This window comes from Oryza glaberrima, chromosome 8 (genome assembly GCF_000147395.1).
Source record: "Oryza glaberrima chromosome 8, OglaRS2, whole genome shotgun sequence".
NCBI classification, from domain to species: Eukaryota; Viridiplantae; Streptophyta; class Magnoliopsida; order Poales; family Poaceae; genus Oryza; species Oryza glaberrima.
The window spans coordinates 3475085-3491036 of NC_068333.1; the positions used below are offsets into that span (position 1 = coordinate 3475085).

The window sequence follows — 15952 nt, forward strand, 5'->3', positions numbered from 1 at the left end:
GACATGAGGCAGCACCAGCAGGCAGCAGCTGTGCTAAACCTATATAGCAAACACAGAGAAGGTAACAAGCCTAGCTATCATTATGCCAAAGAGTAATATCAACCGAATACCCCCAACATCACATGGTCCTATCTCTGGAGCTGGTAAACACCAGCATGACAACACGGCAGATAAGAATATCTCGAAAAACACATACAAGCACGGGAAAACTAAAAAGGGCCAACTTGGTGTTAAAAAGAAAATAAATAAAACAAAAAACAATTTACAAGTTGTATTCTTTTATCTATCGTCCAGCGAGCTTCGCAGCCTTCGATGGACCCTCTAGTAGCTTTGGAACCTCTGATGAGGCTTCTAATTTTTTCAAACCATCTTCACAGTAGTTACTAATATCAAAGTTGGTCACAGCATGGGCACCACGAAGCTCGATGGCAGCTAGGTCATAAGCTTCAGCTGCCTCTATCTCCGTTTCTGCAAATTAAGCTCAGTGACTGATTTGCTTCAAACAAGTTCACTTTCCACAATATTTCAAGTCACAAAAGATAAATGAGGACAAATTTAGGTCACTCACCAAAGGTACCAAGATAGATGTCTTTGGTGTCTCTACTTTCTCCAATCCTACCAATCCGTGCTTGCCATCTACCATCCTTTCGCCTGTTTAGTCCAAGGGATTAAGTTGCAAAATTGAAATAGAATATTCAGAATACTTTGTTTAACATGATTCACAAATCGTTTTCTTTCAACTGGAGCAAAAGGGATAAGTAAACAATGATTTAATTCATTTGACCAGATAATTATGGGCTTATTCTAGCAATGCAGAGAATAGCACCTTGTTACACCCCTATATGATGAAGTTCCTCTTGAAAAACAGCTGCTCTGCCTGTAATAAACACGCAGAACAGTTAAAAGTTAAAACAATCATAACACAACGGTGTCATATAGTAATCACTCAAATTTATCACTGACCTTCTTATGTACACCACAAATTCATCTTGGGACATGGTCTTCATCCTCTCGATTTCTTTCTCATAATCAGAAACCTGGTATAGAAATAAAAGCTCTTAATGCCAAAAAATAACAGGTCCCAGAATATCACAAAGAAACAGACAGTTCTTACATTGAAGTTAAGTTTGGTGTTTGGCCCTGCACCCCAATATTTAAGGGCTGCAAGGTCATGTGCCCTTGCAGCATTCTCTTCAGTAACATAGCTTCCTGTAATGCCAAATATGAAGTTAATTAAATTATAAGTAAGCTAAATTTATGCTTCAAATGAATTCATTCTGCAATTACCACTTGCCTAGGTACACTGAATCACCAGTAGCCAAAGGTGCCAGATTCCCCATGCACAAAATCCAAAGAAGAATCAGGTAAGAAAGAAATTATGAAGGGAAAGTGAAGCATAAGGAAGTGATAGTCTTTCATAGCAATGACTATCTCTGTATTGTTCCCTTATCCTTGACCTATTCTCACCATGGTCATTTAACAAATTCAATGCCCAGAGCTTATAGGATGAGCCATGGTCATCTAACAAATTCAATGCCCAGAGCTTGGAGGAAGAAGCTAATGATTGAATGTAGCTGTCCAATGCTATCCCTACCTCCTAAGAAGAAAAACAGATATACTTCCTTACATAAATAATTAATCAACAATCCTCTAAATCCAAGGGCTACATGCTCCTTACTTTCCATATCGAAATGCACATTTCACAAATTCAAGCATCACATTAATCCTTAAAGTAAATTAAAATTACGAAACCACATTTTACAAGTCGCTTCATTGAATTCAACTATTAAATATATCCATATGTGCACCCTGCAACAAATAAATTGCATACGGCTATCAACAACCACCTGTTGTCAAGCCTCTAGCTAAAAATCTGTGATGATACGAAATGTAATTGGAATAACTCACAGCTGTTTCGCATAGCTACCAAGCGAGCGTGTACCATCTCGGCACTTTCCAAACTAAACTAAACTAAACTAAACCAGTGCTAATTTCATGGCTACACAGTGACACCAACAAGGATGAGAGATTTTGCTTGCAGTGAGCTTAGCTAGGATCATCAGGCGTGCACCATCTCGGCACTTTCCAAACTGAACTAAACTAAACCAGAGCTAATTTCAATGGCTACATAGTGATACCAACAAGGATGAGAGATCTTGCTTGCAGCGAGCTTAGCTAGGATCATCAGGCGCATCACATACCATGCTTCCCCTTGCGCTTGCGGCCCTCGACCTGGCTGCTGTTGTCCCAGAGGTGCGCCTCGAACTTGCCGCTCCACTTCAACCTGCAGCCAATCCAAAAATTCCAAACCCAATCAAGCCAAAAAACAGAAAAAAAAATTGAGGGAGCTAGAATTCCGAAGAGAGAGCTCCCAAAACCTCGTGACGCCGTGGTACCGCGACGACCGCGGCGCGGCGTACTTGCGCATGGTCTCCGCCACCAGCTTCCCTCCTCCTCCTCCTCCCTCCGCCGCCGCAGCCGCTTTCCCATCATCCCCGCCGCCGTCCGCGACGGCCAGCTGCTCGTCGAGCGCCGCGATCTCCTCGCCCCCCGCCGCGGCCGGCTGCTCCTCCGTCTCCGGAGGAGGAGGAGGCGCGGGGTCCGAGGCGGCGGGTTGCACGGTGGCCATCGCCACGAGGTGAATCTTCTTCTTCTTCTTCTTCTTGGATTTCTCCTCGGCGAAATCTTCGAGAGCTTGTCGCGGCGCAAACCCTAGAAGACGGAGCTTGGAGAGGACTCGGATGCGACGAGCTGCATGGGCCTAATTTGGATCAGCCCACACGGGCCCGCACGTTCGCGAGAGCTCTGGGCCAACCTTGTGGGCTCCATCTCCATATGGGCCGTGTATTGGGCCTAGTTTGGGAGAAAAGGCCTAGGGTTTGGGGGCTCCTTGTGTGCGCCGTCGTGGGAGCTTTCGTCGCCGGCGAGAGTCCTTCCTCCCGCATTTCATCGCCTCAACGCCGGTCGGCGAGCTCTGAGTCTGAGGTAAGGCCATCTCACCCCCTGCAGCTTCATTCTTTGACCGTTTTTTCAGTATTTTTGTTCTTGCCTTTTTAGTTTTTAGATCCTGTTTGGTTGGAGGGAGTTTTTAAGAGGGATTGAGAGTCTAGAGGGATGAGGCTATTAACTGTTTTGTTTGGTTGGGAAATGAGAATTTTGGTGGGATGGGGATGGGGAATTGAGGAATGAACTCCCTCCTTTTCAATACCTGGGTAGGGGCAGGTAATTGGGAGGGAATTCCTCCTTTACTTCGCCTAAACAAATCTCAGCCATTCGTTTTCATCAATGACCTAATCTCCAACTAAACTCCCTCTCAATTTCCACCACCTCTACCAAACAAGAGACTGGCATGAAAAATCAAATTCCCATCTTAATCTCACTATCAATTCCCTCGTGTAAACTCCCAATCCCCTTCTTATAGGTCTGATTTAGGTGGAGTAATGCATGTTAATTGTCCAGATCTGATAGAGGAAATGATGTTGTTTTAGTTGGGTGGTTTGGTCTCCTGTGGATGTTTTTCTTGCTTCATGTTTGTTCAGTAGGAGTATATTATTATGTGATTATATATTTTGCTAGTTCTTGTTCTTTTTTAAGTTTGTAGGTCTGAGTATGTGTCGGATCTGTCGTCTCTTGTGGTTGGATGTATGGTATATGTTTGTGCTTGTTGCATTCCATGTTTTGATGCATTATAAATTTGCTATTTGCATAGATGGAAAGACATACGTCGCATACGTCAGATCCTAATGGCTAAAGCTGTTGGTTTAGTTTTTGATACAATTTGTGCCTATATGATTTTCATTACGAGGAGGGCTAGGCAACGCACCCCGAGGATTTCCTATGGCCCATTGATGGAAAGGGACTTAATTAGACAGACCAACCTGCGTTTTCATCTGTGATTCAAATGATACAAATTGTGTGAATCGGCTTAGAATGAGGAAGGCATCACTTTTTCGGCCGTGTCACTTGTTGTGCCAAAGAGAGCTACTGTGGGACTCTATTCCCAGCTTAGGTGGAGGAACAGGTTGCCATGTTCCTTCTAGTTGTAGGCCACAATGTTAGATGTAGGGCTTTGCAACGGCTTTGCAACCCGTTTTTAGAAGGTCAACTGAGACAATCAGTAGGTACTTCGGAGAGGTCTTGTATGCTGTTGGTGAGCTGAGAAATGATTTGATCAAATCACCTTCAACTAATATTCCTTGAAAATTTCTTGGTAACAGAAGATTCAACCCATATTTTAAGGTAAAACAAAAATTTTCCACAAATGACCTTTTTTTTCCCACAACCTATCCTAACATTTTTCATGTCAATTAGGATTGTATTGGTCCAATAGATGGAAGTTAATGGAACCCATGTGCTTGCTCTAGTTCAAGATTGTAGGCAACGAACCAACAAGTCCAGGGCTCCAGGAGTCCCAGGCTTGGTTTTTTTTAAAGCCCTTACCTCCTTTACAAGCAATTTTGAGAACTGTCTTCACATTTGCATTATTTCCTCAAAGTTTTATCTCTCTCAGTTCCTTTTTGATATCCCTTGTTTCTGCCTAGAAATTAAATTGACGTTGTTCTTCTATCCACTATGTATTGTGGACACTTTCAGGTGCATATACTAAACAGAAACACAATAAAGGTTTTCTTACGAAGCAAGGATGATACGAAGGTACTATATATATATTCAAGAACATGCATTTCATTATATCACGGAAGAGGAGGTGATCCTTGATGATATAGGCCCATCGATAGGTTGGTGACTGAAGGAACAGCTGTTAAATGTGATTCATGATATCGGCCCATGGAATTTTTGGTTTCTGACTCAGTAGAGGGGTTTAAATTTCATAAATAGTTTCGCCTGATGTATGATGTGATCTCAATATTTGTAGTACTGACACACAAATAATCAAAAGCTGGAGCACAAAAACACCAAAGTGTAGCTTTCATTATGGGTGGTATGGCCCATACGTGCCAATAGTATATAGGGATACTTATCAGTGTGGTTTGCATTGTGCAGGCCCTAAAACCCGAGAGCTCAAAGTGAGTTAGAAGGACTGTACCTAGGGGGATTAAAAGCAGCTGCTTTTGGATTGTTGTTGCTTGGAGTACCAAACTTAGTTTGGTAATATCGAATCCCAGTTTAATAAGAGATCACATACATCAGGATTGATCAATTTGATTCAACATGAGCAGGAAGGGTTCGTCAGATCACCAAAATGGAGGTTTGCGAGCACGCTGTCGTCCATGGCTCAGCCGCCGTAGCCGCTGCCATCGACCTCTACACGCGCTGCTCCCTCCGCCTCCTGCCCCTTGCTGACGATGAGGCGGGCGCCGCTGTGTTGGAGTTGGATCTCAGGGACCACGGCCTCACCTTCTCATGGCCGTGCGCACGCCTCCACGAGGCGCTGCTGACAGAGGAGGTGGCGGGGGCACAGGAGGCGAGGCCGTGCTCCCCGGACCGGATGGCCTCCATCGCTAGGCTCTTGGAGGAGCACGAGATCCCCGAGGCCAAGGTCTGGCTCTCCGCCGGTCTCTCCGCCTTCCTCTTCCTCTACACCTCCATCTTGGGGTTGGTTTGCTCGCTCTGCCTCTTTCCTGAAACCAGCCCTTGTCGTAATCATGACACCTAAGAGCAAGTTTAATAGTATAGCCAACTACTAGCTCCAAATCATCTATAGTCAATCTAATAGCCAATTCATACAATAGTTGTCTAGAAACATATACCACACTATTAATACCTGGTCCCACCTATCATACACACATTGCGTCTTGGAGTCCATGCTTCTGTAGCCCGCTGCTCTTCTCTCTCCTATCTTATCTCCTTAAAATATGTTTATAGCTGGCTTATAGTCTGTTATTGTACCTGCTCTAATGGGTATGGAGGATTTTGGGCTGCATTATAGGTGTAGACCTGGGAAGGTGACGGTGAGCTCGGACCTGCCCATGGGATCGGGGCTCGGGTCGTCAGCCGCCTTCTGCGTGTCGATGTCAGGGGCGTTGCTGACAGCCGCTGGCATGGTTGCTGCAGTCGGCGGCATCAGCAGCAAGGGCACGGGGTGGGAGTTGGTCGGGAAGGACGATCTTGAGCTGGTTAACCAGTGGGCTTTCCAGGGGGAGAAGATTATCCATGGCAAGCCTTCTGGCATCGACAACACTGTGAGCACTTTTGGTATGCTCTCCTCTCTCTTTCATAGAAAGTCTTTCTATTTAGTACTAGTAGATGGCACTTTTGTTGTACATTGAAGTCACACCTATTTGAATGAATGAGATGATGCAAATACAGAGATTAATGTTACAGTCGTCAAATGAAGTGATGCATCCTATTTTAGATTCATTACCGTGTTAAGTTTAGGTATCCAGCCATGGAACTCTTCTGCATTTTGTGCTAGTTCCAGTTATTTCCAGGAATCTAAACTTTCTTCCCTTTTTATTCATTTTCCTTGGTTTTGCATATAGGAGTACTAATTAAATATGTTCCTGATTGTTAGGAAGCATGATCAAATTCAAGAAAGGGGAATTGACAAACCTTAAATCTCGCAACCCAATCAAAATGCTCATTACGGATACAAGAGTTGGTAGGAATACAAAGGCCCTGGTTGCGGGTGTGTTTGAAAGAGCCTCCAGGCATTCAGATGCTATGGCTTCTGTATTCCACGCAGTGAACTCCATTAGTGAAGAGGTTTCAAGCCTTGTCGAGTTAGCAGCTAATGATGAGATAGCTATCACCTCAAAGGAGGAAAAGCTGGCGGAACTCATGGAGATGAACCAAGGTTTGCTCCAGTGCATGGGTGTTAGCCATTCTTCGATAGAAACTGTACTGCGGACAACATTGAAATTCAACTTGGTCTCCAAGTTAACAGGAGCCGGAGGCGGTGGTTGTGTTTTGACCCTGATACCAACTCGTATCCTTTTTATGCCTAACATTTTGCAGACTTTCCTTCATGACTTCTTCTATTGTGAAAATGCCAAGCCACCTATATATGATTTTATATCTAATAACTCAACTTTCGACAACTTCTATTCTTTTGGGCATTTAGTGGTTTTGAATTTGGCAAGTTAAATTTCAGAACTACAATAATGTCTACAAAAGAAACACTCAACTGTTATTTTCATGTTGAGTGATTCTGAAATTGCTATGGATCAAATCAATATACATTGTTATGAAATGTCATATACTGTAGAGGAACAGAAATGACACATTGCAATCTAAATATTCTCATATTACTTTACAATCTAAATATTCTCAATTTCTTCATATTTGGGTTCTGATATATATTCACTAATTGGTGCTTAGTGCTGCTAGCTATGCATATTTACTACGTTCAATGCCCTTGTTCTGGTTTAAGAATGCTTATTAGATTTTTACTGTAGCTTCTGCAGAGTTGTTAACATGCTAACATTAAGCTCTGTGACTCCTCAACTATGGGATTGATGCCCATCTTTTAGTGATGCATGATGTTTCCTTAACATGAATGACAGTGCTATCCAACTTAGTTCTGGAGAAAGTCATTGCAGAGCTGGAGTCGCAAAGTTTTCGCTGTTTTATAGTTGAGGTTGGTGGACAGGGTTTTCAAGTTTGCCAAGGAGGCTGCTCCTGTTTTAATGGAGATGTTGTATAATATTTTGTAGTTATGGATTAGTCAACGTTCTAAGACTTTGTTCTTCACATTGTTTCTTCTAGATTAATCATTAGTTATGTCCTTATTGTAGCCCCTGTATCAAATAATCCTACCGTTGCATGATTGCTCTTGGGTCTTGTATCAAATACAACTCTTTTGCTGATGCAACTGTTGCATGAATAAACCATTTCCCTGTTGCGTTTGGTGATCAGGGTAGTGGATTCTATCTCTCGAGAGGACATCCTCTCGTGTAACTTCTCTCTAATTTAATTGAAATGGTTACGGAAAATTCAAAAAAAATTTTGTCAATGTAGGATAGTAACATCTACCCCTTTATCAAAAATTATATTCAAATTTCATTTACATACTGAGAAACGAAATAGATAAATTCAGGCGTGAATAGTACCAATACCAGTTATATGCTGGATTTGTTTGTTTTCTTAAAAAAAAATCAATGAGTGAGATTATCATTATGACTTATCAACATGGATTATGTTGAAACAAGAACCATTGAGAATTATTATCAAATGAGCAAAGGGCGTAAATGGTGTTTTTTTTCTTTAAGTTAACATCGTTACATTGTCTTCACATAATAGGGTCAAACCTAACTTAAAAAAGCCGACTTAAATCGTGTTATTTTCCCTTCTTTTTTGAAAAGGAAGATCAAATAAGCAAACTTAAAAAAGTATGGCCAAATCGATAGATACACTTTTAAATAGGATCAAAAGCGTAAACGGCCCCTAATTTAAAATCATACTTCCTCCGTCAAAAAAAAATTACTCAACCTAAGTAAGGATTATGACCCCTTCTAGTACAATGAATATGCACAACATTCTGTCTAGATTCATTGTAGATTCATTGTATTAGGAGGGATATGTTGATTTTTTTTATGAAGGGAGTAGCTGTCATCGAACTCTATAAACAAGACAAAGATTGAATTAAACCAAACATTATTCAACCATGACAACAAACATTTTTTCCATATGAATATGTGATAACACTCTTGAAGGAAAGTTTCTGACATGGCATGCATGCACGCGTTCAGAAGATGAAATAAATGAACAAATCGACTATTTTTCAGCAAGTATGTTATATGAAGCTTCAATATTCTCTCCTACGTATAGCTTTTCTCTTTTCATATACGTCTCGCTTTCTTCGAAAGAGATATATTAAGTTGTACTCTTTATCCATATATATATTGAAGTTCTCTGCAAAGTGTGTATAAGGGCATAAGGCTGTTAGACAGGGACATATCCGGTAAAAACTATCAAATAAATGAAAACCTGTATTACTAGAGATAGGTGCATAAAATATATTCTCACAAAATCTTAAGTATAAACTCAACTTTATTTGACAGTAACAAAAAACACAAATTTCAGGTGAATAGTAACATGACAATATTCACCTGAAATATATCCTCTTTTTTTTTCTCCAAAATGAAGTTGAATTTGTACTTGAGATTTTGTGCGAGTGTATTTCATACCTATACCTATCTCTAGTAATTTTTTTATTAATTTAGAGAACTTTTAGATATGTTTTTATAGGTATTCGCTCATTTGATATGGTTTTCACTGTATTTCTCCCATGGAGACATGCCCAGGTGGTCCATTCCATTATTATTTGTGTTATATATGCCACGAAGTTTGTCAATCGGTAGAGAGCACATAGAATTACTTAAAAAAGGCAATTGTATAGAGCTATGAGCTTTCAAAACAAAAGGCCAATTTTCTTCTTCACTAGTTATATTTTGGGCATTAATAAATGACGAAATGTTAAAATTGGAAGGAAGAGTTGACAGCAGAGATACATTAAAGTATCTTTTGTATACCAATTCGATACCACCGGAAACGAAATCGATTGTAATGACAATGACCCGAAAAATATGAAATCTTATGTCACATCATCTTGGAGTTAGGATACATCTCCAAATCTCAACAATTAAAAACAATAATCTAAACATTATGAAGAACTTATTTTTCATAGAATGAAAAATGTCAAAAATAATTTTCAACGATTAGATATATATGAAACATGCTGAAAATGGAAAGAATTGACAACAGAGAGAGATTCAAATACCATTTCATCCCAATTTGGGATGTGGTATTGTGGGTAGATACTCAAAATAAAGACAATGATTCAAACACAACGGAAACTTGTTTCGCACAATAATCCAACCAATATATGTTTATTCTCACTGACTAAAATAATAATCGTAACATTATAGAAAATTTTTGGGCCAACTTGGTGTTGCACTATAACTAAAATATTAATGATTAAAGACTAACGAAAACACTAGCGAATAACTTTTGTTTCACGCTAACTTGACATTATAATACTAGAGAAACAAAGATCTCGATGATTGAAGACAACAGTTCAAACACTACGAAGAATTTGCTTCGCACCAGTTTGACATTACGGTTGAGTGTTCTCACCAACTTTCTCTTTTACGCTAACTTGGCGTTACACTAAAAATCGACTCTTACTGACTAAAGACTATAATTCAAATGCAACAAAAACTTAGTTTGCACAATCTCTACTTTCACCGGCTAAAGACAAATAATTTAAGTACTATGAAGATTTTCATGCTAACTTAGTGTTACACTACAACTCAAATTCTTAATGATAATTAAGGACAATAAATTAAACACTATAAATAACTTATTTTGTATTAAGTTAGCATTAAATACTAGAGAAACTCAACGACTGAAGACAATTGATAAAAACGCCAATTTGATATTATACTATAACTCTATTCTCGTCGACTAAACATAAGAATTTAAGCATTATGGTAATGTTTTTTCGCGCCAACTTGGTATTACACAAGCCAACGATATAAACACAACAAATAACTTATTTCCCGCCAACCTAGCGTCATACTAAATCTTGACTCTCACCGACTAAAGACTATAATTTAAACGCTACAGGAAACAAGTTTTGCGCCAACTTGGCGTTACACTAAATCTCAGCTCTTACCGACTAAAGACTGTAATTTAAACGCTACAGAGAACTTGTTTCGCGCCAACTTAACGTCGACGTCAGACTAGTTCTCGGCTCTTACCGACTAAAGACTGTAATTTAAATGCTACAGAGAACTTGTTTCGCGCCAACTTGACGCCGACATCACACTAGATCTCGGCTCTTACCGACTAAAAACTGTAATTTAAACGCTACAGAGAACTTGTTTCGCACCAATTGACGTCGACGTCACACTAGATCTCGGCTCTTACCGACTAAAGACTGTAATTTAAACCCTACGAATAACTTGTTTCGCGCCAACTTTGCGCATCCAACTAGAGTTCCATCCATCCTATGGCTCGAGCTCGCCCTTGAAACCTATCGAACACCAAGGGGGGCGTCGCTATCAGTAGCAGCAGACCGGGCACCTGATGAGCCCGTTCTCGTTGCAGTCCGGGCATCGCCAGAACATGCCGGCGACGGCGTCGCCGGCGAAGACCTTGCAGCTGCCGTAGCACGTCTCGCATGGCAGGAACCGCATGTCGCCGCAGGCCGCGCACGCGCCGGCGGCGGCGTCGGCGGCGTGCTGCTCGCACCCGGCCGCGGCCAGCGCGCGGGCGAGCTCGCCGGCCTCGTGGAGCGCGCGCACTTCGTCGGCGCCGCCGAGGTCGTGGCGGCCGTTGCCGACGAACACGCGCGGGAGCGGTGGTGGCCCGGCGAAGCCGTCGCCGAGGAGGCCGCGGAGCTCCGCCCGGAAGGTGGCGTGCATGGACACGTCGCGCTCGTCGACGCGCACGCGGTGGCCGCGCAGGATGGCGCGCACGGCGCGGCCGTCCTCGAACGTCCGGCGGACGCCGCGGAGGCTGGTGAAGTACACCACCACCACGGCGGACGCCTTCGTCACGCGCTCCGGCCGCCGCGGGGGCGGCGGCGCGACGTCGAGGGCTTCTTCATCGGTCGCCTTGGCCGCCTTCTTCTTCTTCTCTATCTTCTCGTGGAACTCGTCGACGCGCGCGCGCACGAAGCCCGTCACCTCCGGGATGTCGCGAGCCGCCGGTGTGCCCATGTCGTCGAACGCCGCCGCCGCCGCCTCCTCCTCGCTCGCCTTCGGCGTCGTCGGATTCTCCCGCTCCGGCGACGGCGAGGGCTCCGCCGCCACGATGCCCCGGAGGCCGGACATGATTCCCTGGTCAAAACCAGGTAAAGCCCGCACCTCTGCCTCCTTCGCCGCCGGCGGCGGCGAGGACGCGTTGAAAGACGCGCACCGTCGCGCCGGCGCGGCGTCCTCGAGGGCAGCCTTGAGCCCACGCTTAGCATCCTCTTCTCCGGGGAGCGCCCGGAAGTCGAAGTCGACGGAGACATGGGCGCCCTTCGCCGGCGGCTCTTCCAGCGGCAGGCTGGAGTACGCGTGCACGGCGTCGTCGCGGCGGCCGCGGCAGAAGGCGAGGGAGGTGAGAACCAAGGCGGTGCGCGACGGCCGCAGGCTATGCCGCCGGCTCTCCGCCGCCGGAGCCGCCACCGCCGGTGGCTTCGCCGCGCCGCCGCGCACGTCCCTCGAGCTCGAGCAACCCATCGCCGGAGTCGGAGAAGAAGATGATGCACGTGCGCATGCGCTTGCCACGTGCGCACGCGTGGTTGGCTATTATATAGAGCTTGGAAGCCACTGGATGTGGAGCGCTTGGTATTTAAATATATTTTTTTTGTGAAATGAAACTGAAATTGAAATGGAATAAAAGACAAATATGGAAAATGAGCTGGTAAATATTATGGAGTTGGGTGAATGGGTTCAGTTTTAATTGCTCAATTACTCACTAGCAAATGGATTAAGTGTAGTAGTGTCTATCTATACAGTGGTACGGGATGACGTGGAAAATTTTGAGAAAAAAAAACAATTTATAATTTGATGACTATGAGTTTTTCAGGAGCGGGAAAAATAAGATGTCAAATTGCTTACAGAAAGTAAATTAGTATGGCTTTATGTATATAGCTACAGTATTAAAACTCACATTTAAAGCTTTTAATGGTAATAAAGATAACTATGCGCAGCAAGAGTCTGTATGAGGAGAATTACATGATAGATTTTTGTATGATTCCATTGTAGAGAAATGAAAAGAACTGCATGTTGTTTAGCGAAGTTATTAAATGTTAGTGAGAGTATTTACTACACAAAGTGAATAAAACTTGTAAAAAACACTCTAAAATTTGATCTGTTCTAAACCACTGAAATAAAATGTTCTGTAAACAAACTAAAAACCTTGACCAAAACAATGGGGGAAAACATTTTTTGAAAGAAAAATAACAAGGAAAAAAATTAAAATAGAATAAAAGGCAGATATAGAAAATGAACTGTCAATAACATGGAATGGATATGTATTGGTTCATGTTTATTTGCTCAATTACTACTACAACGTCCAAAAAAAATGAATTTCTAGCTACGAATTTGGACACATAGGATTGGTCTTTTGTTGGGACGGAGGGGGTAAGTGGCATTTAAGAACAATTAAATTCCCACGTAGGTGTGGTGAGAGGGGATGTGATGGAAATTTATGAAGAAATTAATTTATGATTAGATGACTATGAGTTATTTGGAAGGATTAGGGATGACAATTTTGCCTATGGGTTTGGATATCCACGAATACCTAGCCCGATGGGTATGGGCGCGGGTGCAATTTTTTACATGTGGGTACGTTTGCTCAAGACCTGAAGATGTAGTGGGCAGCAACCGGGTTTTATTTGTTGTCCATGGGTAAATCAGAAAAATATGTAGTGCGAACCATATATGTAGTGAAAAACTTAGAAACTACTGTTGGATCTAAAATCCACGTCAACCAGAGTAAAAATTTTACTCCCAGATTTAACCATGAGTAAAAAGTTTACTAGGAGTAAAATTTTTACTCTTGGTGACGTAGACAAATCTCAAGCGTCCATTTTTTAATGCAACGAGAGCTTGCAGGTTTCCACTTCATATGCACATATTTTCCTGGTAACTCGTGCCTGACGCAATACATATGTATTAGCTGATTTTGGGCATCTCTTAATTCTCACGCCCCTTCCCCTTGACCAATTTGTGATGCTAGTTGGTGATAACTTGTGATGCAATTTAAATTAACGTTGCTAATTGATAATTTGGCAAATTATTGATTTTATTTTTCTTTGTTAAATTACCTATCTATTGAGATATTATTCATATGAGACCCACCGGGAACCCATCGGACATGCCTGTGCATATCAAGTATGGGTACATGCACGGAGTTTTGCCCGCTAACCCTGGTGGGCAGGTTTGAGTGGGTGATGTCGGGCATTGGGTCGGGCATGGTTTTGCCATCTCTTCTTAGGATGGGGAATTCATGAGAAATAATTGGTTAATTTTGTCTTAGAAAATAAAATCTCAAGTAGTTAACTAGCAAGCTAGAAAGACCTTCTGCAAGTAGTGCTTAAACTTTACAACAGCATGCTCTGATTTAAATATTTAAGGAAAATGTAGATGATTATATATGCAGCAAAAAATTGTATATATATGAGGATATTTGTATGAGAAAAATATTGCATGAGTTCTTTGTAGAAAATAAAAAAAATCCGTCAAGAGGGAGGTTGGACATTTGAGGTTACATGGCTAGGCCACATGATCTCAAGCGACGATGAACTCATATTTGATATAAAATATTTTTCAGTCTCAATTATAACCAAATGAAATTATAGTTTTTAAGGTACATAGCTAATGTAGCGAGGTTTATATGGCATATCTTTAAGAGAAATATGGGATATATATGTATTCTTAGTATTAAAATTGTATTACTCATTTGAAAAAAATAAACGGATGGATATTTAAGTTAAAGTGCTACAAAATCTCTTCCACTATCTTGCATACTCCTTTGATTTGCAAAGGTGATTTTCAGTTAGTTTCTAACCTTTTCTGGATACATTTTGAAATTCACACACTTGGCTAAAACTTTATTACCGATAATCCTTTTCTTTACCAACATACTACAAATATTCCTATCCTATCATCTGTTGTGGTGTAGGGGCTCAATACCTCGTTTCCAACATTGGTCTCAAATGATGGATAAGACGATAACGAATCGGGGTTGTGTATTTATCCATCAACTAGTTATATATGTTCATTTCTTTACTGTCATTATCATTATTATTGTTCCAAGATATGTATAACACTTATAAACCCTGAACTCCCTCCCTGTCCTCCCCCCCCCCTCTCTATCTCCTTGTAATCCATTCATCCCTGACATGAGCGTTGCTCGCTGTTGCTCCCTCTCTATCTCGACCACCTTGAGAACCACCTCCATTCCATATCTCACCTTGCATGGCCGTTGTCGTCTCCCTTCTTCCTCAAATCCCTCATGATTTCCTTGCCCCATTTCCTCTCCCCTCTTCAAAGGCTCATACCGTTGGATCAACCATCAGTACAAACTTTGCCTAATTACTCCCTCTAAAGTTGACTCCTTCACCCTCCCCCTTCCCATCTCTGCCCCAGCCCCAAATCCCAATGGCCTAATTCGATATGCTTGCTAGAGCTGGGATCATCATTGGCACCACACCACCGCCAGTGAGTATGGGTATTATGCTAGTATGAGAAAATATTGCAAGAGTTTATTGTAGGAAATAAAATAATTCTGGGAATGGGGAGGTTGGACATTTGAGATCAAACGACTAGGCCCCATGATGTCAAGATGATTAACTCACATTTGACTTTTTTTTGCTAATTATAACCAAATTACATTCTTTTAAGGCATAGGGCTAACCTAGCGAGGTTTATATGGTATTTCTTAAAATAAATATGGGATATGTATTCTGAGGATTAAAGTTGTATTACTCAGTTGTGGAAAAGATAAACTCCAATTTTAGGAATTATGTATGGAGAATAAATAGATATTTTGTTAGAGATGCTACACAATAGTCCACTATTTCGTATGCTCTATTGATTTGCAAAGGTGATTTTTCAATTAGTTACTAACCTTTTTTGGATGCATTTGAAAATTCACGCACTTGGCTAAAGGTTTCTTATCAAACAATTTTTTTTTACTGACATACCACAACACATGTTGTGGTGTAGGGGCTCAATAGCTCATTTCTAATATTACTCTCAAATGATGGATAAGATGATAACAGGTCGGGGTTGTCTATTATTTTTAGACAATCATTATAATTCCAAGACATGTATAGCACTTATAAACTCTAACCACTCTCTCCCTTCCCCTCTCCTTGTAATCCACTCATCCCTCCACATGAGCATTGCACCTCCTCGCTCTATCCTTATCTCGACCACCTTGTACACTACCTCCCTTCCCCATCTCTCCTATGTCAGTCGTTGTCTCCCTTCTTCCTAAAAAACAAAAATCGCACATGATTTACTTGCCGTACTATTGGATTCACCATCCA

At 41.9% G+C, this 15952-nt stretch overlaps 3 protein-coding genes across 3 annotated transcripts; 1 reads left to right on the forward strand and 2 right to left on the reverse strand.

Moving 5' to 3' along the window:
• Nucleotides 1-62: 62 nt before the first annotated feature.
• On the reverse strand, nucleotides 63-2724 carry LOC127782359 (AP2-like ethylene-responsive transcription factor AIL1). The gene is made up of 8 exons (XM_052309531.1): nucleotides 2379-2724; nucleotides 2202-2284; nucleotides 1291-1303; nucleotides 1115-1205; nucleotides 964-1037; nucleotides 827-877; nucleotides 569-651; nucleotides 63-468 (listed from the first exon to the last, which is right to left on the reverse strand). The coding sequence occupies exons 1-8, from the start codon at nucleotides 2627-2629 to the stop codon at nucleotides 284-286; spliced, it is 831 nt and encodes a 276-aa protein (XP_052165491.1). The 5' UTR covers nucleotides 2630-2724; the 3' UTR covers nucleotides 63-283.
• A 2476-nt stretch (nucleotides 2725-5200) lies between these two features.
• On the forward strand, nucleotides 5201-7603 carry LOC127782042 (mevalonate kinase-like). Its single transcript, XM_052309115.1, has 4 exons — nucleotides 5201-5553; nucleotides 5888-6153; nucleotides 6473-6886; nucleotides 7464-7603. The coding sequence occupies exons 1-4, from the start codon at nucleotides 5201-5203 to the stop codon at nucleotides 7601-7603; spliced, it is 1173 nt and encodes a 390-aa protein (XP_052165075.1).
• A 3361-nt stretch (nucleotides 7604-10964) lies between these two features.
• Nucleotides 10965-12131, reverse strand: LOC127782043 (uncharacterized). The gene has a single exon (XM_052309116.1). It carries the CDS (start codon nucleotides 12129-12131, stop codon nucleotides 10965-10967), a length of 1167 nt encoding a protein of 388 aa, XP_052165076.1.
• Nucleotides 12132-15952: the final 3821 nt, after the last annotated feature.

Excerpts from the sequence above, each read along its gene's own strand:
- LOC127782359 (XM_052309531.1), bottom strand. The coding sequence starts at position 2,629 with ATGGCCACCGTGCAACCCGCCGCCTCGGACCCCGCGCCTCCTCCTCCT. Across the intron at positions 878-963 it reads TTTGTGGTGTACATAAGAAG|GCAGAGCAGCTGTTTTTCAA; the intron begins GTCAGTGATAAA and ends TGTTTATTACAG. Across the intron at positions 652-826 it reads TCATATAGGGGTGTAACAAG|GCGAAAGGATGGTAGATGGC; the intron begins GTGCTATTCTCT and ends TGGACTAAACAG.
- LOC127782043 (XM_052309116.1), bottom strand. The coding sequence starts at position 12,131 with ATGGGTTGCTCGAGCTCGAGGGACGTGCGCGGCGGCGCGGCGAAGCCA.
- LOC127782042 (XM_052309115.1), top strand. The coding sequence starts at position 5,201 with ATGGAGGTTTGCGAGCACGCTGTCGTCCATGGCTCAGCCGCCGTAGCC. Across the intron at positions 5,554-5,887 it reads CTCTACACCTCCATCTTGGG|GTGTAGACCTGGGAAGGTGA; the intron begins GTTGGTTTGCTC and ends GCTGCATTATAG. Across the intron at positions 6,887-7,463 it reads TTTGACCCTGATACCAACTC|TGCTATCCAACTTAGTTCTG; the intron begins GTATCCTTTTTA and ends CATGAATGACAG.